Here is a 20,853-nt window from a genome sequence, read left to right on the forward strand (position 1 = left end):
TGTCTTCATTATAGACATTAGTGACTGCCGTAGCCCCAGTCACGAAAGGATTTCCCTACCATCCTCCGTTGTTAGGCGGTGCTTTCGACTCAATAATACCCCCTACCTGAGCTCATCAAATGTGTTGAGTACGCCGAGTTGTTTAAACCATTCTATTGATGGTTTTGTGTGTTGGGGGGGGGGGGGGGGGGTGGTAGGTTTGTTTTACAGCTACCCTTATGGTAGTGTCACTGGCCCTCTGTATCAACGAAAGGCAATCTACAGGGATAGATAAGCAAGAAAAAAATAACTGTAAATACACATGTCGTACGCCCGCAGCATTGATAAAAGCTCAGCAAATTTAAACACACATGTTTTCAAATACCTTCAGTGAGTGTAGCTCACAGTCAATAAAGGTATTAAAGCTCCCATGAGCGTACAGCCTGCTTCTGGAGTGCTGCTAAATATATTTCCTTGTAATTTCTGTTCATGCTTTCAGAGGCTTTATTTAAAACACTGCCGTCCCCTCAAGCTCTTTTTTATCAAATAGAAAAGAGATTTACGAGTTAGTAGTTGTTTGCTCATGTGGTATCCTACTTTCCGCATACTGTGTCTCAAAGCTTAGTTGCGCGCGCCTCTGTTTCACGATAACAAAAATGACGCTACTGTTCTCTACCCAGACCTAACCCAATGGTGTTCTGTAGTAGGGACTTTCACTCAACGGCATAACCTAAATCATTTCAGTGTATGAATAAATATTTTCCCCTCATACGCCTCCTCGGGTAGGAGGCGCCTGGTGCTCACCGCGATTACAACAGAAATACCGTTCACGCCAATTTCGGTCCGCATCGTTAGCTATTTCGTTGACTATCACTGGACACGACATCTAAAGTAGATACTGATTGCCTGCCAATAAAAGTGCAAAGTAAAAGACAGTAATTGAGGTAAGTACGGAAGTAAGCAATAGCAGCAGTCAGGTAGGTAGGTAAGTATATCTGAGTTTGCCTGATTTCCATATATAGTTTTCTCAGGGCTAAGGTAGCCCTATTGAGATCGCATGTGTGCACTACACACCACATCAGTAAGCTTTCATGTATCGTCACTTTTACTTTTTATATGCTGCAAGGCTTTCTCCCCGCAAAAAGTGTTTGACCGCGGATAAATCACAAAGAAAATAAAGCCTATCCTACAAGCACATGCATGTCTTTGATTTCCCTTTATAGTGCTGGTAACCCTCTAGTATTCGTACTTTACTTTCCTTCGAAACCCTGCTCATTTGCTCTAGTTAAATTGCACATTTTTTAAACATAAGTGACTTTATATACGGATCATTTTCTAATTACGAGATGTATTTTCATTGTGTAGTTGTACTAAGCATACGTTAAAAACACAAGGCACACATGCAGATGATTGTGCATACATTTGCTAAAAGATCTAGAGGCAATTTCCGTCCGCAGGCATTTGACCTGCAGTACATAAGAAACTGTACTCAGGGGACACGATACTGCACTTACCACGGCCTAGCTGAACGAAATTGATACACCAAGCCGCAGCTTTAATATATACAGGCCTCCGATATTTTTTTCTTGGCGGGTAAACGCCCAACATGTTCTTGAGCCCATAAAAATCACTCAGGCGGATTGTCTTCGTTCAGGCACAATGATGAAGACCGCGGTAAGTGGGCACGAACCGTAATTTCGTCAGCAGTACCACCATTGTGTCATCAAAAAAGGCCGCGTGCTAATTTTGTCGGCCAGCATACCTACTCACCTCGACACCATACCTGTATCTTGGCCATTTGATTTTCTTATGTTCGCTGGCATGTCTGTTGATCACTGCGCTGTGAAATAAATAGAATTCTCCTTTTCGTGCTTCTCGCTCCTACACAGTCTTGCCAATGTGCTTACATTAAGTGCCTTGCTTTTCGCATTTTTTGTTCCATCTATGTCTTTCCCTAGAACGTTGATTTGAAGATGTCCTCCCTACCCTTTACGCAGTAAGTTCGGGACACCGATTAGAAATAATTCCGTTAGTTATGCCTTGTTTTAGTACACAGAGATGCCCCGTACTGCAATAGGAAGCACTCAAAGGGGTGGCCACGGCCCTAAAAGTCAGGATTGGATCCCACCGGAGTCAGGATTGGATCCCACCACACCACCCGCTCGCCACAGCTTTCATGCTCCTACTTTACCTCTCAATCGTTCATTTCCGAGGCGCATAGGCTGTGCTATAGGCCCGATCCGCTGGTGGTACATTAACACTGACCTGAAGGCATATATAACATACATAATTTTGTGTGTGGTTGGACAAACAAGACACCAAGGATGTACAGAAGGTGCGATTTACGTTGTTCCCCTTTCGCGTAGTGGCTCAAAAGCGGCAAACAAAACAGATGTGGTTTATTACGTGCTTTACCTTTCTGTAGTAATTGACTAAACCTCCTTCTCATGTCTTCTAGGCTGTTTGCTTCTATTCGCATTTTGGGTGGTGGGAAAATATCCGGATTTCAGCGTATAGAAATTGGATTATCATTTGTATTTTAGAGTGACCCATGTTTTCTAGTGTTTTTGTATCCATTTTTCAGTGCTTTCAATGGGAAATATAAATCTCTAATGGCATGTGGCGATAATACGTGACGACACACCACGCGAAAACACCAAGGGTATCGCTCATGTTGCGAATTTAGAGAAACTTTTGATCCTCGCTCGGAACCATCTCTCGAGAGTAGAAAATCCTGGAGGCCTTTGCCGGCAAATCACTAAAAATACAACTATTTTGTGTGCGGAGCTTCTTTTCCAGCATGGTAACGGTGAAGAAACTGCCAACGCTCACGTCATCTCAGGCTGGCTTTGTTCGGACCATTGTTTGATCCATGCACCGAGCTTGTCCGATGAAACCGTCTTAACAATAACAGAACAAGGAAGCCTGTTACGGCTACAAAGCATAAAAGAGTGCGGGGCGGAGGAGCACGAGAAAACGTTTATTTAAGCACTGAAATTAGGGAAAGATGTGGGGATGATTGCGTCCCTGCGTGGAAGAAGAAATTGACTTCTTGCAAGTCTCGGCCCTGCAAAATGTGGCACCCCTGCGCTACCTGTTTCGAATTGCAATGTATTGTCAGAAGCCCTGTCATCTCTGCTTTTTCGTGTTTCATAATCTTTAGGTTTAGAAGCTGGGAACTAGTAACGCTGATATATGGGTAAGTTGGTAGGAACAAATTGCTTACAAGAGTACGGAAATACAGATAGCTGAGAAAACTAAAGGGACACCCAACTGAAACAAAGCTAAACTAAGTGAAATGATGCGTACCGATGCGCTTCCGCACGCAACAGGAGCTCAGTTATAGCTAGACCATTTTCACCTAACGAAACACTGTGTATACTTTACAGACGGTATGTCGTAGAACGACCATAGATAGTTAGGTTTGAATAACTTTATTAAAATATCCGCAAACGACGTACGGTTTAACGCGTCGGGACTTTGGCCAAGCGTCGACCCGATATCCTTTCATCATCATCATCACCATCATCATCATCAGCCTGATTATACCCACTGCAGGGCGAAGGCCTCTCCCATATTTCTCCACTTAACCCGGTCCTGTGATAGCTGCATCCACTTGTTCCCTGCGAACTTCTTAATCTCATCCGCCCACCTAACTTTCTGCCGCCCCCTGCTACACTTTCCTTCCCTTGGAATCCAGTTCGTTACCCTCAGCGACCATCGGTTATCCTCTCTTCGCACTACATGTCCTGCCCATGTCCATTTCTTCTTCTTAATTTCCACTAAATTCCTTTACTTAATTAGTAAGCTTTCTAGGACAGCTGGTGTTCGGCGTCATTGCTTTTAATTTACATTTCTGTTAACATACCACTTTAAAACAGTTTATTCTCGTGTAAAATTAGCTACCGATGCCTCGTATGGGCGACAACAAATGAAAATATAAACAAAGTTACTGCTTTACCAAAAAAAAACGGTTCGTATGTAAGTCCCATATTTTTATCCCATCGCTGGTCTCTTTTCAGACGCATAATATTATATTAATAAAACCAATATATAACCATAGGCTGTGCTATAAATAAAAACTTGCAAAAATGAGAAATGATCGCACCCTGAATAAACTCGCTGGGTTAGAACAAAAATTGTGGCCAGCCAATGATGCAGCACACGTTCCTGGCACGCTTAAACGGACTGTACTGCCGTGATAATCTTGTTCTGCCATCAATAACGTTCAAGTAACTTCGCGAAACCTTCAAACTGTAGTTCTGGTAGCTATTGCCATTTTGCCTACTCGCGTCCCTTCATTGCTTGATTATCTCCACCCCCTAATCCGCTTGGGTATTCCTTTTGTATAATGTGTGTAACAGGGAGCAGGTGTATTCATCGTTCATTTTCTTGTTCAGCATATAAACGTACAATATCTATTTCCTCTACTAACCTACTTTTGTAGTCGTCAATGCTCCTTTGTAAAAAGTAAGTCGGGACCTGTCAAGCTGTTTATGCAGCTTTTTCTCTGGCCTCCTTGCAAATACTGGTTGCAAATAAATTTTGAGCCTTTAACCTATTTAAGAGTGATCGTCCTTCGGTAAGAAAAGTTCAAGGTAAAATGTTTGCACTGAAACTAGTTTAAGCATTATATCTCTGTATCATAAGAAAGCCTCTTTGATTTACTTTGAACGAGGTTCATTATTATATAGGCTACGTTAATATGAATGTGTTTAAAAGCTCGTATCTATGTCATGTGAGTTTAAAGCAAAGCGCTCTCTTCTACTGTTGTCGCAAATTCTGTTTTTAGTTTTATGGCGAATCCCAACTTCATTTTCTTATCAGCCAGTTTGTGATATGCAGCCTGGAACCCTATTTGCTTCCTCTCAAATTACCCTCTTTTTCATGGATATGCTTTCGCACCTGATCACCTGTTTACAAGTTTGGAATCAAAGTTTATATACATAAAATACATTCGTGGGCCGCAATAAACCCGAGCTTTATCTCACAGTGACCTTGATGCTCTGAAGTTTACAAACTTAAATGGCCTTCAAGTCACATCGCTTCAAATGGCATACATAACAGAATAAGCCTCCATTTAATAACAGTGAGGCCACCAAAACAGCTAATCCTGTAAGCTGAACTCAGAGGTTACATAGATAGGATTCAGTATGACCGAGGGTTCTTACCAATCATACACAAGGCACGTATCACATAGGCAGTGATGCAGGGCATGCGTAGGTGTACGAGCGGGTTGAAAAATTAAGTGTTAGTGCGCAATCAGGCGTTTCCCCTGACTTTAACCTTCGATGACGAAGAAATTTACGACTTTTTTTTTACACGTCACGACGCAGCGATGTTGCGCTATGCGAGCGTAGCAAAAATAAGAAGACCTCAATTCTCACTCGCTAGCAGGATTCGCTTTCAGAGGACAGGTTCCCTCTGTTGCCAGGCAAACTCAGCGTGGTATATTTATCACGTGGTCCATATATTTCAACAAGCACCCTCTGCTCTTTCTTATTCCCTGCTTGTCTAATTGAAGTGCAGAACGCGCGCTGTTCCACCTGTCTTTTTCAATACGCAAAGAAGATGTGTCTTCCCTTGCGATTATGGCAGTGCGGGTTTATTTTACTTATTTTGCGCAGGTGAAGTCGGGTGACTCTGCCAATGTAAGCGGATCCTATAAAACCCAGTAGAGATCAAGGGCGCGTAGCAGTTGAACCGACAGAAGCTCTGAGGTAGCCAGCCATGGTAAGTGATGGTTTTCTTGCGACTAATCTAAAAGAAATTTGTTGCGAATTTACTTTCAACTCGGTGCTTTGGCTGGTCGCTAACTATTGTAAAAGAAGGTATATAATTACAACAGGTTTTTTATAGCATTTCGGATATACGAGAAAACAAAACGCTTCTGCCTGAAGGAACACCTGAACTATTATGCGACATTGTGAAATCTTTAGTTATAAATTCGGACTTTTATTCATGCAAACAAATACGTACTTCTGCGTTAGAACTATTCACGTATTTACGAACTTGTGAGTGTGTTTAAAATCATAGCTTCTATAGCTCTCTTTATTATTGTTATCTATTTCTCGTCCTGTCCAGTTCTGAGTGAAGAAAAATTATTCCTAAACAATCTGCCGCTTCCCCCTTTCTTTCCCAGTTTCGCGCGTGCGTCTTTCTCGCACTGGCCAGTTCCTCACTTGCTGGCTACATTGGCGCTGGGTACGGCCTTGGCTACGGCATCAGCCACTTTGGCGTGGAGCATGGCATCGGCTATTCCGGCCTGACAGGCTTCGCCCACAGTATCGGATACGCACCACTGGCCACCTCTGGTTATGCTCTACTTCCCGTTGGCCCTGTGGCCACACTCGCTCCCAGCCCACTCGTCGCCGCCGCACCTATCGTCGCTGCACATCATGCTGTGGCTCCCGTCGCCACTGTCCACGCAGCGCCGGCTCTCACCACTATTGCTCATACCCCCGTTGTCGCTGCTCCACCAGCGGTGACCAAGGTGGCCACTTCCTACCATGTTGCTACCCCAGCTGCGCACGTGATAGCTGCACCAGCTGTTGCGTCTACCACCGTGCACCACGCTGCACCCGCCGTCGCTACTCTCGCGCCTGCAGCCCCATCCTACGGCTATGGGGTTGGAACACTTGGTTATGGCATCGGAAACCTCGGCTATGGCCATGGCCTTGGTATTTACGGCCTGAACTACGGATATGGTCTCGGCTCTGCTCTGGACTACAACACCCTTCTGCGAAGAAAGAAGTGTACGTATTCTTCGCTGTTTACTCAGTCGGATGTAATTGCTGCGGATCCAATAACAGAACATCATTTTACTGTCCAAAGATAGTGAGGAAACAAGTGAAGAGAAAAGAGTCTCGCTAAAGTCCAGAGCTAAGCAGGTTATTGTTCTCCGATTGTTTTATAATGTGAAAGCGCGTTAGGGTTGCCCAGAGCAGTGTGCTGATTACATAAAGGTTTGAAGAGCGACCGAGAAATTTTAACAATACTTCTGAGTAGTCTGTAAACTTTCATGAATGCGTAAATTACCATACCTTCTTCCAATTCAAACTAAGAAACCCGAAGGAAATGTATAGGATTAAACAAAAGAAAAAAAAAGCCTTCCGTTTTTAATCATCTGAAGCAGAACATAAAGTTGGCCATAGACAGGTATCGCTGAAATCGTGGTGAATGCTGGCTAAAATGATCCATTTTGAGCCATTTTGTTTAAAGTGGCTCTTCACTCAGTGTACCTTTGCGATTACAGTGATTGCAGTCATTACCTTGGTGGGAATTTATAGCGCAGTAAATTTATCCAGCAGATTTAAATGTTTTAATTTTTCGCTACGTAAACTGCGTCCCAAATGAACTTATTTCTGCTGCCCAGGAGATGTTTATATGAGTTCATCTCATTCTTATTGATTGGTAAGTATCAAATATTGAAATTTATGTTCGATGAATTTATCTGTAATTTCAGTTACATACTGTATCGCTTTAAGCATAAAAGTATTCATATTTTTCTAGTCCATTTTAAATTTACTTGCAGTTTTTTCCACGCGGTCAGAATGTTTCACGAAAAATGAAATCAAAATAACCACATTCTGAAAATGCGCCAGAGCTGGCCATTTCCGGCTGTGTGATATTTGTTTCCCATCTTGGAAGCTGCATGATGTGTCGAATTTTGCCTTAGGACAAAACGCGTATGCGACATTGAAACAGCCTTCTTTAAATCACAGACAGGGTTCTTCACATAAGACCTGAAGATATAAAATATTTTTGGAACGAACCTGGACTTTCAGAAGTCACATCCTTGTGTGACTTAATCTACTGTTTAAGTGAGCGTCACAGTATCTACAAAACTGCTTTCGGGGGGCTGATAAGCTTAATTGCAACATTCTTAATTCCAAACGTACCAGGAATTATATTGTTTTCTTTCAACGAGCCAAAGAAATACATTATTTTATTGTGGTAAGATGTAAAACTAAAAGCTCGCGTAACAGTGAACACCCAGTGTAAAATGCAAATCATTACTTCAGAGGTGCATTTCTCTTTGTGGTACCAAAGAATTCTGTGTACTTCCGACCATGATGTCTGGCATATATTTTTTAAGAGTTCCTTGTTAACAAAATATTCAACGCACAAAAATATACCTTCCAAATTAGAAATGTGTTCCTTCAACAAAGACAGGCGCAAATTTTTCCGTTTGTCTCCCTTTACACTACAAGCGTATAGAACAACCGGGTGCTTTAAACTTTTGAGAAGTTGTACACATTTTTTTACACCTGTCAAAACTTACAGTGGCGCCCACTAAGGTAGTGAGTAGGTATGTACTGATATGGCCCTGATAATTAGGGTACTCTCTTTCTGCCTTGACGCTGACCTCTGCTGCTTTCATTTCTCTTGCAGAGGCGCTCTTATCACCTGTATATATCACCATCGTGCCGAAGATGCCAACGTCTCTTTCATTTTTACACATCTCCTCCAGATTTCTGGAGTAATAAAAGAAAAAAACACTGATTGGTGGATTCTTACACACTTCCAACTTTTTGAGTGTGCCTTTTTTTGCAATGCATCTATCAGTAGATAGACTGATTTTACTGCAGAACGCATATTTGTATGTAGTAATTATTCACAGGCATACAAGACGCGGCCAAGTGCTTATTTGCGCAAGTTTCTTTTTGCAGTCTTGCAGTACCAACGGTAAGTTAAAAGCATCTAAATCAATGCTGTCATTCTTGTTTTCACATAAGTGCTCATCATCGGCCACGTATATATGCACCAAAGGAACTGTAAAATATATAATTGTCAACTGATCCGAATGGATGCTACATGCCTGCCAGATGCTAGAGCGCATGCATAGATGTGGCATTCTAGAGTACATTTGCAAGCTCAACAAAAAGATCGTAATAGCGGTAGTGAAAATGAGCGCATGTTTTTTTTTTTTTTTGCAATCGCGAAGAATAGCTTGGCAAATTTTAGGCTCGTATATGTGCTCTTGACGTATTGAAGGACGTATTGAAGTTAAGTAGCACCCGGTACATGAATACATAAAAAAGCACACTGTGATGTTTTTGTGTAATCTTTTCTGGCTAGCGAGATGCATACGTGTGTTACTTGTATATAGTGGACTCAGACACCGAATATCGAACCGTGGTTGAAGACGTGTCATGTGAGGAGAGGAGCCTGATCGGTTGTCCCCGCAGTCGTCAAATGCGCATACTGAAGATAACCACGGAGGCTACATACGAAACCACTGTACCAGGTTCCCCAACTTAGCCAATCTATTATGAATGATGGGGTGTCCTATCCCATTGAAACCAATGGAATTATCTTTGCACTCGAGCGGGCTTGTCACGAGTATGCTTTCGTTCTCAAGAGTTTTATATTCGGAAACACAAAATACATATGTTTACTAATTTTGCTTTAGGAGCAAAGTGTGAATTTGAAAATCTGGCAAGCATATTTAATTGTAGCCATCCACACAGCAATGTGCCATTTGGAAAGCAGTTTTAGTATCCAGCCGTAAAAGAAATTCTCAAGACTCAAAAGCTTTCACGTTACAGCGATTCCGCTTGTGCAGCTCAAGGTGCATGTCTAAGAAAAGCTCCGCTAAATTTTGCAAGCCTCTTTATGCGCCGTAGGCGTAAGATAGGTGCACTCCGAGCTGCTACCCAGACGGTTCTTTTTTGGACTGGCAAATAAATCTGTGTAAATCGCGCTTGAGTGATATATTTCAGCTGCCTGTTTTTCATAGGGTCAACAACTTCAAGATTGGCACTTTATGGGTAAAGACAGTATTATTAATCATTTTTTTAAACGAAAGCACAAGTGCTAAGAACTGTCCTTTATTGCCATCAACCAGATTATATAGACCCTATAGGTTCAAAACAACAAAACGAAGAACCAACACAACACATCATGCACCCGGGGCACTATTATCGTCATTGTCTCCAGTTCCTCCAATCTTTCATCTTATCATTAGCGTTCAGAAATGACATTATTTATTTTTTACTAAGGTGAGCAGAGCGGTTACTAACACATTTTTGTGCACGTTTTGAGATTCCCAGAGCCTCCCTTGCGGTGGTATCCTGGCACTTGCGAAGAATAGCTGTACTTTCAAGAGCAGGGTGCAGCCCTCACATTGGCTACAATGTAAAGCAAGTTCCCCGGAGTTTGAGTCTCTTAAGGTTCTTTTATATTCTTGCAATACTGTGTTAAGGCACCTCCCTGTGAAGCCTATGTAGGTATTGCCGCATGAGAGGGCAATCGAATGCACCATATCTTTTTCGCAATCTGCTAGACGCGGACGATGCATCGTCACTCAGTCTGGCTCACGTTCGGTGTCGGAATTTACACCTTTTCACAACTGATGCAGTTTCTTTGGGGCCGAGAAGAAAAATCAATCCCCGGTCGATTTTCTTTTCTTTTTTTTTCAGTTTGTGTGACACCGCATGTACGTATGGTATCACAGCTGCCTCTACCTTTGTTCGACATTAATTGTGGTGGGCCCCTTTCGTGATAGTTTAGGCTTGCTACCCGCAAGAACAATTAGGAGATGCGCTGATTGTCCAGCTTGTTCCAGGCGATGCACTTGGCTCTGAAAGGCTTCTTCTTTACGGTGTACACATGTCTTCTCAAGCGCGCCCGCGAAGCACGACTTGACAACGGCGCTCTTTACTAGCTACGAGTGCGCTGAGGCATACGGGAGGACTAGCTTGTTACCACTCAGCTCACAGGCACAACAACGTGTTCAAAGCCAAAGTAGAGTCCCAAATCTGCGAACTTAATATGGCCGTCGGCGTGACGCAAGTGTCCCCGTCAACGGTCAAATACACTCTGGAAACAGCAAAACTTTGTACACACGTGTGTTCACACAACCATTGTCGTCGTTCAGAATCCCGAAAAAATTTACAACAAACTGAAACACTTTGTTTATTGCAAAGCACTTGTGTTTGAATCCTTCTCGCCTCGTCCCTGTTACTGCTGCGTTGCAATCTCCAGTAGTCAGAAACTTCAAAACGTTAGACCGGACGGTTCAACAGCATTTAGTTCGCTGGTCTGTAGGTTTGGACACTTCGTCTTATTGGTCACCTTTAGCCAGGCAGGTCAATTGCAATATACACGCGAAGGTTCAGAATCTGTGAGCTCGTACGAGCTGCACATGCTAGACTCAACGGCAGCCATAGCAACGGGAAGAAGTTTTATTTTGTTGAGTGGTCCTGTGCAAGTTATTGAGTAATCACCAATAAACGCGAAACCTCCCTTCAGTATTTAAATCCCACCGGATGCACTCTACACTTTATCAAGCATTGTTAGCTGCCATAAAGTAAGTAACACTCAGTAAAATTTAAGAATGCATTGTGTTCCATCGACAATTGGCACATTGGAAGACTTGTTAAACCAAACGTTCCTGGAGATATGTGTTAGGCCTGCTATTTCCAAAACAAGCACAATATTTGGCCGGGGGTCGATGCTTCCTGGGTAGGTTAGCGCTGTGCACTGCTACTCTTTTCCTGACAATCCTTTCTTGAAGCTAAAACTCATAGCCGCTTCTTTGACGAAATGGAATGCTTGCACGCCTAAGAGAAATAATAACCTCAGATGGGTATGTGCTCACAACCAAACCTACTGTAAAACAAGAGAACAGGAAAAAGAAATACATGTTTAAAATCTTGAAATACATTTTTTGGGGGAGGGGAAGGGGCACTTCAGTTCCGCCGGCTACGGCGCGATAGTTTAAAACGCTACCATTCCCGGTTCCATTTGCGGGTTTTTTTTTTTTTCGCGAACTTGCTCTGGTGCTGCTCGCTTCATTGCTAATCCTTTAACATGTACCTCTATTATCTCCCATGTGCTGATTCTTTGAAAAGCGTTATTTGCCACATTATGCGAAATGCTAACCCCGCTTTAACAAAGTCGCACTAATGTATACCTGCGGGGCTGTAAAGTATCGTGCTGTTTTGGAATCCAAATGCCAGGGCGAGATTCCGATCTAACCTTCCCGTCTGACAAGAGCTACTCGAGATGGCAGCGCTTGCCAGCTCGGCAATGTATTGCTGTCTTTGAAATTGACACAACACTCTGATCCAGTGTGATCCAGTGTCTGGCCATGTAGCTAGCAATATGGCATGCCAGCCGCATGTTCTTCATTTCTCGCTCAAGACTCGGACTGTACTAATCGCCGGGAGTTCCGATTAACGCGAAATTTATCGCTGTCTTCCTACATATCTTTGCCAGGAACACAAACCAAAAATAAAGATTAAACACATAGAAACCGATAACCCAAAGCACAATACAAAGCACTTCTGGGCAGCTGCCATTCTGCTGAGCTGCTAAGCCGGATCGAACAGCAATACATAGGAATCTCCTGTTGTTTTGTCGAGGAACTCGTATACGTTCCGATCCCGCTAGGGTGGCGCAGTGGTTACGGCGCTCGACTACTGTTCCCAAGCGCTCGACTACAGTTCCCAAGGACGTGGGATCGAATCGCGGCCTCGGCGACCGCTTTTCGATGGAGGCGAAAAGCAAGGCGCCTGTGTGTTGTGCGATGTCAGTGCACGTTAAAGAGCCCCAGGTGGTCAAAGTTTCCGGAGTCCTCCACTACGGCGTCTCTTATAGCCTGAGTCGCTCTGGGACGTTAAACCTCACAAACCACATACGTTCCAGTGCTCTCTAGACTCGGGCAGTATCTGAGACGAATGGTCTTTAGTCTTTCCGGCAGCCGCAGCCTCATTTTGATGCGATATTAAACGGAAAAACCTTTTTGTTTAGGAAAATTTCACATTTTCCCCAAGAGAGAGAGAGAATAATATGGATGGAAAGAAGATTAAAAAAGCGCCCTTGATCGTCATGATGCGCCTTACATCAATAGTTTGTATCTTGACTAAAGCGAATGACACAAATATTAATGCTGGGCTGTTATCCAAGACTACTTCGGGATGCTAGATCCTGAAAACCATCAACCAGCCAAAGAGTCCCTTCGTTCGAAATGAATGCAGAAAAATGAGTAATCACTTTATTCTTACGCCTCGCCGCTATTGAGACATTCCAAACACTTGACTTGATTTTTTTGCACAGCTTTGGAACAATTCGGGGAACAGTGAGGCAATTCAAGACATTTCCAACGAAATAAAAACGCAAGCGTATGTCGCCGGTTTCGTCACAGTGTGGGACGTCAAGTATAAGTAACGCGTTCAAAGAGAATTACCAACAAGCTGTAGGTGCCGCTGTAGCAAACTGTATTGCTTGTGCTCGAACAGTCCTTGCACGAAAGGTAACATACTGGCAGTCAATAAAGTTTAAACTTTTGTTCAAATACTAGCCCACCTTCATAAGTACCGAAACTCGCTCGATGAGCCTAGGCATTCCTAGCCTTCAGTTGAGAGGACATTTTGCAAATGAGATCGTTAAACCAAGGAAATTAGCGCATTGTCCTTCCATGGCACGTCGGAGGAAAATTGTGCATTCTGATATTCCCGATATATGCCCGTTAGTGCGCAGGGAAAACGAAGAAAATGTGACATGAATATCGTACATTGAATCGCATTTTGTATGAGGAAAGCATCAAGCAGCACTGAAGGAAAATACACTGAGGGCAATAAATAAATATTCAGAAGCATGTAGAAAGGCACTATGTGAGATTGCCTGATTTTTGCTATGTCACAAGTACTACAGGTACAAACTAGGCAACAATTTAATTAGTTCATGGTACATATCGCTTATGATCTCCCTGCCTTTGCAAGACAGGACCGTTTAGAGTTAAACGGATGGTTCTGATGTCGCTGAATGACCATAGCCTTAGTTCTGATATACGCTTCATACTGAAGAGCCTTATGTTGTATCTTTTACAAATTTTGACAACAGTATAGCCATTGATTCATTCGGGGATTCAGTCATTACTGATTGCAAGTAGTTTTGTCCTCAGGTCTCTTTCCGGGCCTGTATAATGTTGCGTGAACACGGAAGATACCCCCTTCCCTCATTAATATCATGCGCTCTAACTGCTTCTTTCAGAAATTACTTCGAAAGTAAAAAGCAGCTGAGCCTGGTGGTACTACGCGCCGACGTCGCAGCATTCGTTGCGTTGTAAGGCTCCGACACTAAGTGGTCTGATAAGCTTGCGCAGCTTGGGTACGTCCGCAAGGATATTCTGAGCATGTAGCTATGACTGCACCGGTCCGGGCGGAGAATGCGAACGCCTTTCGCATAGAAATACACAGGCCGTTACTGAGCCTTCGTGTGTTCGTTCTCACTGATTTTCCATAATCGCTCACTTCATTTTATTTCACGCACACCCTTCTTCATTCTGCCGGTACTTGGCATTATTGCTTATTGAACTGCCATTCAGCGTTCTGGCAATGTTCCCTCCGTCGTAGAGCGAGCTGAAGTGAAATATGCGCCGCAGAGGAAGAAGTGGTTCGGTGCTGTGTCTTACAAATATATCCGGACTTTCCTTATTCAGCTCATAGTGGCCGAAACAGGACAGCGACGCCAGTGCGAGTTTCTGCCGCTCCGAAGCAGCCTGCACCGAGGTACGTTTGTACATAAGAACATGTCGAACATCCACGTAACCGTCTGTTGTTCGCTCCATTTCCGGCACTCAGACATATTCGGCGAAACCGGTTCAGTACAAGTCCATTCGCAGCCAAGGGCAGACGCAAGTCTATCATGGTGAGTAGGGTTTCATTCCTCCTGCGTTTGAATGTTTGCGGAGCGAAATGCCTTTTATTGTTGCAAAATACATTTTATTTGTTCCAGCACAAATTTCAGAATAGAATGAGGCCAGTGCTCTTAAAGAAATGAGTGAGAGGGTTGTTTGCTACTGTTTGCTAACCTCTGTGGTCTCGGTCACTGTTCATTGAAAGCGCCAAATTAAATTGGGAAGGCCAATATTAAATATGCATTTTTTTCTTGAAAGTTTAAGTAATTAGAAGAGTCCATGTAATACAGGGCAATCTAGTTTTGGTAAGGCTAATTCAAAATTCATGCAAATACTTGCTATGGTGAACTTCAATTCAGGGAACGCAGTGCACAAATTGGCAGAATTAATGACATTTACAATACTATGATTATCAGGGAAAACTATAAGAATTGAAGTCCCTTATATTGGATATTTATATTTTATAACAGAACTGCAGGTCTTTTTACTAGAAATTAATGCGCAAAAAAGAAAAAAGGAAGTTAGTCAGTGTAGACAACATGCATAAAAATGCCGCCTGCATGGGCATTGAGTTTTATCCTCGCTGAAAATCTGGATAGAGTACTCATGTGCAGGAAGCCGTTCACAAAAAATGAAAGAGAGTTATCGCTATATTTTCGCACCACAAAATTACAAATTAATGATCTGAGTTCGACAATCAGTTTTATTATATATATATTTCAGAAATGGCTCCCTAATGTCTTTAAACTCTCCGTAATTCCGTAACTAGTTATATAAGGCAAAATGTATTAACAAGCATGTATTAACAAGCATGTGAATATCGTTTTTTGGCACAAAGACTAGCCAATTTCTGCTTAGAACGGCAACCGGCATTCAATGTGGGGTTTACAAAAAAAGAAATAAAAGCAAATAGCACAAAATATGTCCAACTAAATCAGCACCACGGAAGCTATTCTTACCAAAATGTTTATTTCTCTTTTAAGCTCTCTCGGATATACTAAATAATAAATACTAAGTTGTTCAACCTTCGGAGAACTGGCTCATAGTTGAACAAAATACATCCCAAAAGAACAATGTTGCCAGTAATAATTTAGAGATGCTGTACTCATTCCTTCTTATAAATGAAAGCAAATATATCAGGATAAAAAATTACGCTGAAAGAACTGGGCACGTTTAGATGTCATTGCAAATAGCCCTTGTACTCTGCAATACTAATGCAAAATTATTCGAATTACAGTAATAAAAGTACTGTAATATATTTATTTTTTCGGTAAATTGTAATGTAATAAATTACTTTTTCGGTTTGGTAATTTAGTAATGCAATGAGTTACTTCTTGGTAGTAATTTCACATCAAAAGTAATTAATTCCTTTCGAGATTACTTTTACTAAAGTGCGCCACTACTCCGTCAATAGACAACAAAGTAGAGGGTCGCGAAAGCAGGAACTACATGCGGCAAGCCGAAGCCAGCGTAACGGATCGGCAAAAGGAAACAGAATTGAGCAGAACGGTGCGTCTGAGACCTCGTGTGTAGCAGGGTGACTTAGTGCGGCAACATTTGGCAACATTTATCCAAGCAGCAGGATACAAGGCGCCAAGAGAATGCCGAGAGGAAAGATGGTGGACGAATTCCGGAGTTGAAAGCTAGTTGGGAACGCGCGGCGCAGTGGCACTCCCTGTTGCGTCGGCTATGGCACAGTGGTGCTTGATTACACTCGTCACCACGGGGCGAGGGAAGATTGGGGTGATATAGGCGGAAGGGTCCATGGAGTGAGCCACCGTGGCTTGAGCGTTACTGAGCAGTGAGCACAAGGTGCCGACGTCGATTCTTGGGATTGCGGAAGCAATGAACAACTTAGCTTCTTCGGGCCTTCAAATGGCGGAGACAACTCCGGGCAAGCAAGACGCTGGGTTCGCAGGTCAATTCACGATCGTTCGACCATGCTTCTGCTTTTGTTGTTGTTGCTGTTTTGTTTTTATTTTTTTGCTATTGTCTTGTTTTGGTAATTCCAAGTGCTGTAGAAACGTGGAAAGGAATAGCTCTCTGGGATTGAATTTGGCGGGAAAACGAAAGTTTTTGCTTCGTGTCTGGAGAACAAGTTGCTGTTTCGTTTACTAGCTTTACCTAATTTTTGCATGGACGGAAACTAGAAAGTAATTTAAAAGTAATTGAATTATTCTGCAGAAGTTATTGTAATGCAATTTCATTACTTTTTGGGAGCAGTAATGAGTAATGTAATGTAATTACTTTCGGCGATTTTCTGCAAAGTAATTAGTAACGTAATTTAATTACTTTTCAAAAGTAATTCTGCCATGTATGGTCATAGCATAGCGTCCAAGCCAGAAGGTGCTCTGACAACACGAAGCACTGCAAAATTAAACGCTCTTCAAAGTACCCATCTTACTGGGGCTTCGTAAGTTCAAGCCGAACCCAAGCAGGAATAGTATCGCGTCTTCAAGCGCGTCCTGAATAGACAGCCTTTACTAATTTGCAGCTTTATGTGCCAGCCAATGCGCGAGCACTGGTATGCGCGCGGGAGTATAGAATTCTGCGCCTTTGACTGTCCTGTTGCAAATGCGGCGCTATGCTCAACGCGAGGCTGACTCCCATATTACATTGCAAATAGCGATGCCCGTGATTGTTTATGTTCTCTTGGACATTTGCAACAGATTACAATATAACAGTAACTCTAAGTGTGGTGCTTTACGAAAACCAAATAAGGTTATTCTTCCCGGTACAAAATGCGGGCAAATCTGCTAATGCTCGGCAATGGAAACAGCAGCGTTTACAATTCGACGATGAGAATGCCATAGAACTTATGCGCAGGAAAGACGAAGTGTCGACCTGCTGATGTGTAGGATGTGCAGGAAATTTGTCTTGGGAGTACCAAGTCCACCAATTTATATCTATGCAGGCACCCAACATATCATGTTCGCTTGTGGTCAGCGATACAATGAAAGTGACTGCCATGCGCATCATATAGAAGTGGCAAAAATCCGCGGTGCCACTACAGAAACCATGTTTAAAATGATTTTTCGTCGAAACTACATTATTAAACCATTACATTATTAAATAGGCGCTAAATAGAGATAAGAGCATTTGTACCGCACAGGGCGTAGTTTGGCTGATCGTTATGTTATACTGATGCTGATAGCATGAGAAAAGCACATTTTGAGCAAGGAATAAATAGCCCACGGCCGCGTTCTGCCAGCTGATGCTATATTTTACTCCCATTTACAGATTGCTACTACCTGCATACTGCTGTCCCTGGCTGCGAAAACCTTTGCCGGCTACATAGGCCCCAACTACGGCTTCGGCTACGGCATAAGCCACTTCGGGGAGAGCAAGGGTATCGGTTACTCCACTGTGACTGGATTCACCCACAGCATCGGGTACACACAGCCACACGGGTACTCTCTTGTGCCTGCAAGCCCAACTCATGTAGCAGCAGTACCGCTAGTCACCGCGCATGCTGTTCCTTCTGTGTCCTCCGTAGTCGTACCCGCGAGTGTGACCACGGTTACCACAACAATACATCCCACAGTTCCAGTCGCCACCATTGCTGCAGTGCCTCTGACCACTACGTACCACAATCCTGTGGTATCCGCGGATATACACGTGGCACCAGTCTACGGAAACAAGATCGTTACCCTCAGCTATGGCACTGGCCATTACGGCTACGGTTATGGCCTGGGAACATATGGCTTGAACTATGGTTATGGTCTCGGCACTCCAACAGAATACATCATACTCCTTCGCCGGAGAAAGTGTGAGTATACTATCCGCTGCAGCTAGGTTTCCAAATCAGAAAATGGCTCTGTGATAGAGCTTATTATAATGGCACGCGTCCTTCTCTCCCTGTTCTTTTTCTTTCTTCTCTACTTTCTCTCTTCTGTCCGCACGAGGCAGCGGAGGTGGCTCAGCTACAGTGTCAGTAGCAGGCCCGTGCATTTTATTTTCCTTCTTCCTACAGCCACAACAACAACAACAACTGAAATATGTAATGTATAGGTAAAAGTGGCTATCAGCGTAATTAGGTATTTAAAGTGATTTGAATGCATAGGAAGCGTGGTGCGTATAAAGACATTTATGTACTGCCGGGGACAAAAGGTTCTAGGATGCATCATGAGGAAACGAAGCCAATAGGTCTGCTCTGCTCTTAGCCGGTGTCCGGAGAACAGGCTTAACAGTCTGAAAACAACCTTCATGCTGTGACAGCCGCTAGAGAAATCAAGAGGTTTCCAAATAATGTGGCGCTTGCACGCCAAATTTTCTTTTCGTGCGCACTGGAATAATTAGTTCCCAGTAGTACATTTTCATTTTTTTTTATTTACGTATTTATAAATTCGCAACAGTTGACCTGGAAAAGATTGAGCAGCAAAGAAATCATTTTGCGGAACACGTGGCGTAAGCTCTCGTGAACACTTCGATACACTTACTTCGAACTAGCGTTCATGAATTTAGTATTTGCACCTCTACCCTATGCTACATTTCTCTACTAAGTACAGAGAGGAGCATACAAATATTTCCTTGTGAGCGGCAGCTCCAGCAGATTTTCTTACCATATGTATTTCTTCCCGAGAATATGCAAACGTTGCGTAGCAAGATGACCTTGTTCAACTCCAAAGCTTGATTTGCATTCACAAGCACTTATTTTGCAAATTCTTTGTCAAGGGGGACTTTCAGTACCTCTTGTGCATCACTTGTTGCTTTGTCATAACGTGAGGGTCGTGATTTGAAAAGGCAACGAACTAATTACTAAGGCTGGTTGGATATAGAGACGAAAAATTAGGAAATACTGTTAGCGAGATAAAATAAATTTGAAAGTGAGTCATTTAGCCACCAGCCACTGTGTTCTGCTCTACTTTATTGTTACTCAGGAGACATATTTACCTTCTTTCAAGCTGTCTTCCGTTTGCATTTGCACCAGAGACAAAGCCGAGGAAAGGAATTACTCCAAACATCACAAACAAATCTTAATCCGTAGAAAGCAGAGGTTTTAGTTCGCATGTTGAAGTGGTGGAATGACGTGACTCTGGCGCCGTTGGTGATGGGCGTCCGAAAAAAAATTGATGCATAGATTCTAGGTGAGGGATTAAATTATATTAGAAATTTATTACGAAATAGCATCCTGACTATGTTCTGGCAGAAGTCCGTTATTGAATTAAAAGGAAACGACAACAATTACCTAAGGATGAGATGGGCTGTACGGTAACGGTTTTTCAGCATTTACTGTACTTTCGCGTGAATAAATCTTACAAAGTGAGCATCCGAAGTTTCTTTAACAGGTGTATGCTAGTTTTGTTCTCTCTGACATCAGCCCTCATGCGCTATACAATTCATTTAGCTGTAGTAACGGACAAGCCACTTATGCATTATCAGCATCGTCATTCCCTGTTGAGGTGATCATATGTTATTTGCTATTGTTCTAGGATCATCGCCAAAAAAATACGTATTTATACATCAAGCGGATACGCATTAACATACTTATATGTATTCTTTTACAGAGGACTCCGGATGCCACCAGGACCAAAGGGAGTAACGATGGTTGTTTCACTGCTGAAGATTTTATTCGCAATACAAGTCGGTTTTATTTGACGGTTTGGCCGCACGGGAAAAGGGGACAAGGGGAAGAAGAGAGATAACAGGGGATATGCGCTTCTTGTTCATTTTCGAAAAGAAGAAGCAGAAATCTTGTTTACCCGTGCTTTTAAACCGGAAATAAATACCCACTTGCCTGAAATAAAGTGATAATTCAGGTCGGTATTTTTTCAGTACAATTTATTAAATAAACAGTTATCTAGTCAACGAAATCAATAGCAATGTTTAATTGCCTCCAATTGCCTACTTCCACAAAAGTGCAGGCGAAATACCGCAAGGGAAATAATTTGGCTTTCTCGTCAGTCCTCTTGATTAGCGTCGCTGCCTCACCGAGTCGAAAGAAATGCCAAATAAAAAATGAAGGCACTTTATGTTCGAACAGATTGCTAATAATATAGTATAGAGAACTGGAACCTTCCCACAATGCTCGAAAGGCGATTGGCGGTATCCCTGGAGACATAATTTTGGTATGTTGTGTAGAAAAAGAATGAATATATAAGAGCAGCTTTCTCAAAAAATCTCAACACAGGCGTAGGAACGCTCACGTTTTACACACTAAAGTCAAACTTCCGGAACGCTGAGAATTCACGTTATCAAGTTTTCTAACATGTCTGACGCATTTATTT

General features: G+C 42.7%; 2 protein-coding genes across 2 annotated transcripts; both read left to right on the plus strand.

Moving 5' to 3' along the window:
• Positions 1–5,669: 5,669 nt before the first annotated feature.
• Positions 5,670–8,505, plus strand: LOC146196352 (uncharacterized). The gene is made up of 3 exons (XM_084598178.1): positions 5,670–5,712; positions 6,122–6,734; positions 8,374–8,505. Coding segments are annotated over exons 1-3 (618 nt in total). The 5' UTR covers positions 5,670–5,709; the 3' UTR covers positions 8,376–8,505.
• A 5,805-nt stretch (positions 8,506–14,310) lies between these two features.
• Positions 14,311–20,373, plus strand: LOC146196353 (uncharacterized). Its single transcript, XM_084598182.1, has 4 exons — positions 14,311–14,498; positions 14,571–14,637; positions 17,867–18,395; positions 20,134–20,373. Coding segments are annotated over exons 2-4 (534 nt in total). The 5' UTR covers positions 14,311–14,498; positions 14,571–14,634; the 3' UTR covers positions 20,136–20,373.
• Positions 20,374–20,853: the final 480 nt, after the last annotated feature.

The sequence above is a fragment of the Amblyomma maculatum genome, chromosome 3 (assembly GCF_055883805.1).
Source record: "Amblyomma maculatum isolate TAMU_Amacu chromosome 3, ASM5588380v1, whole genome shotgun sequence".
In the NCBI taxonomy this organism is placed as follows: domain Eukaryota; kingdom Metazoa; phylum Arthropoda; class Arachnida; order Ixodida; family Ixodidae; genus Amblyomma; species Amblyomma maculatum.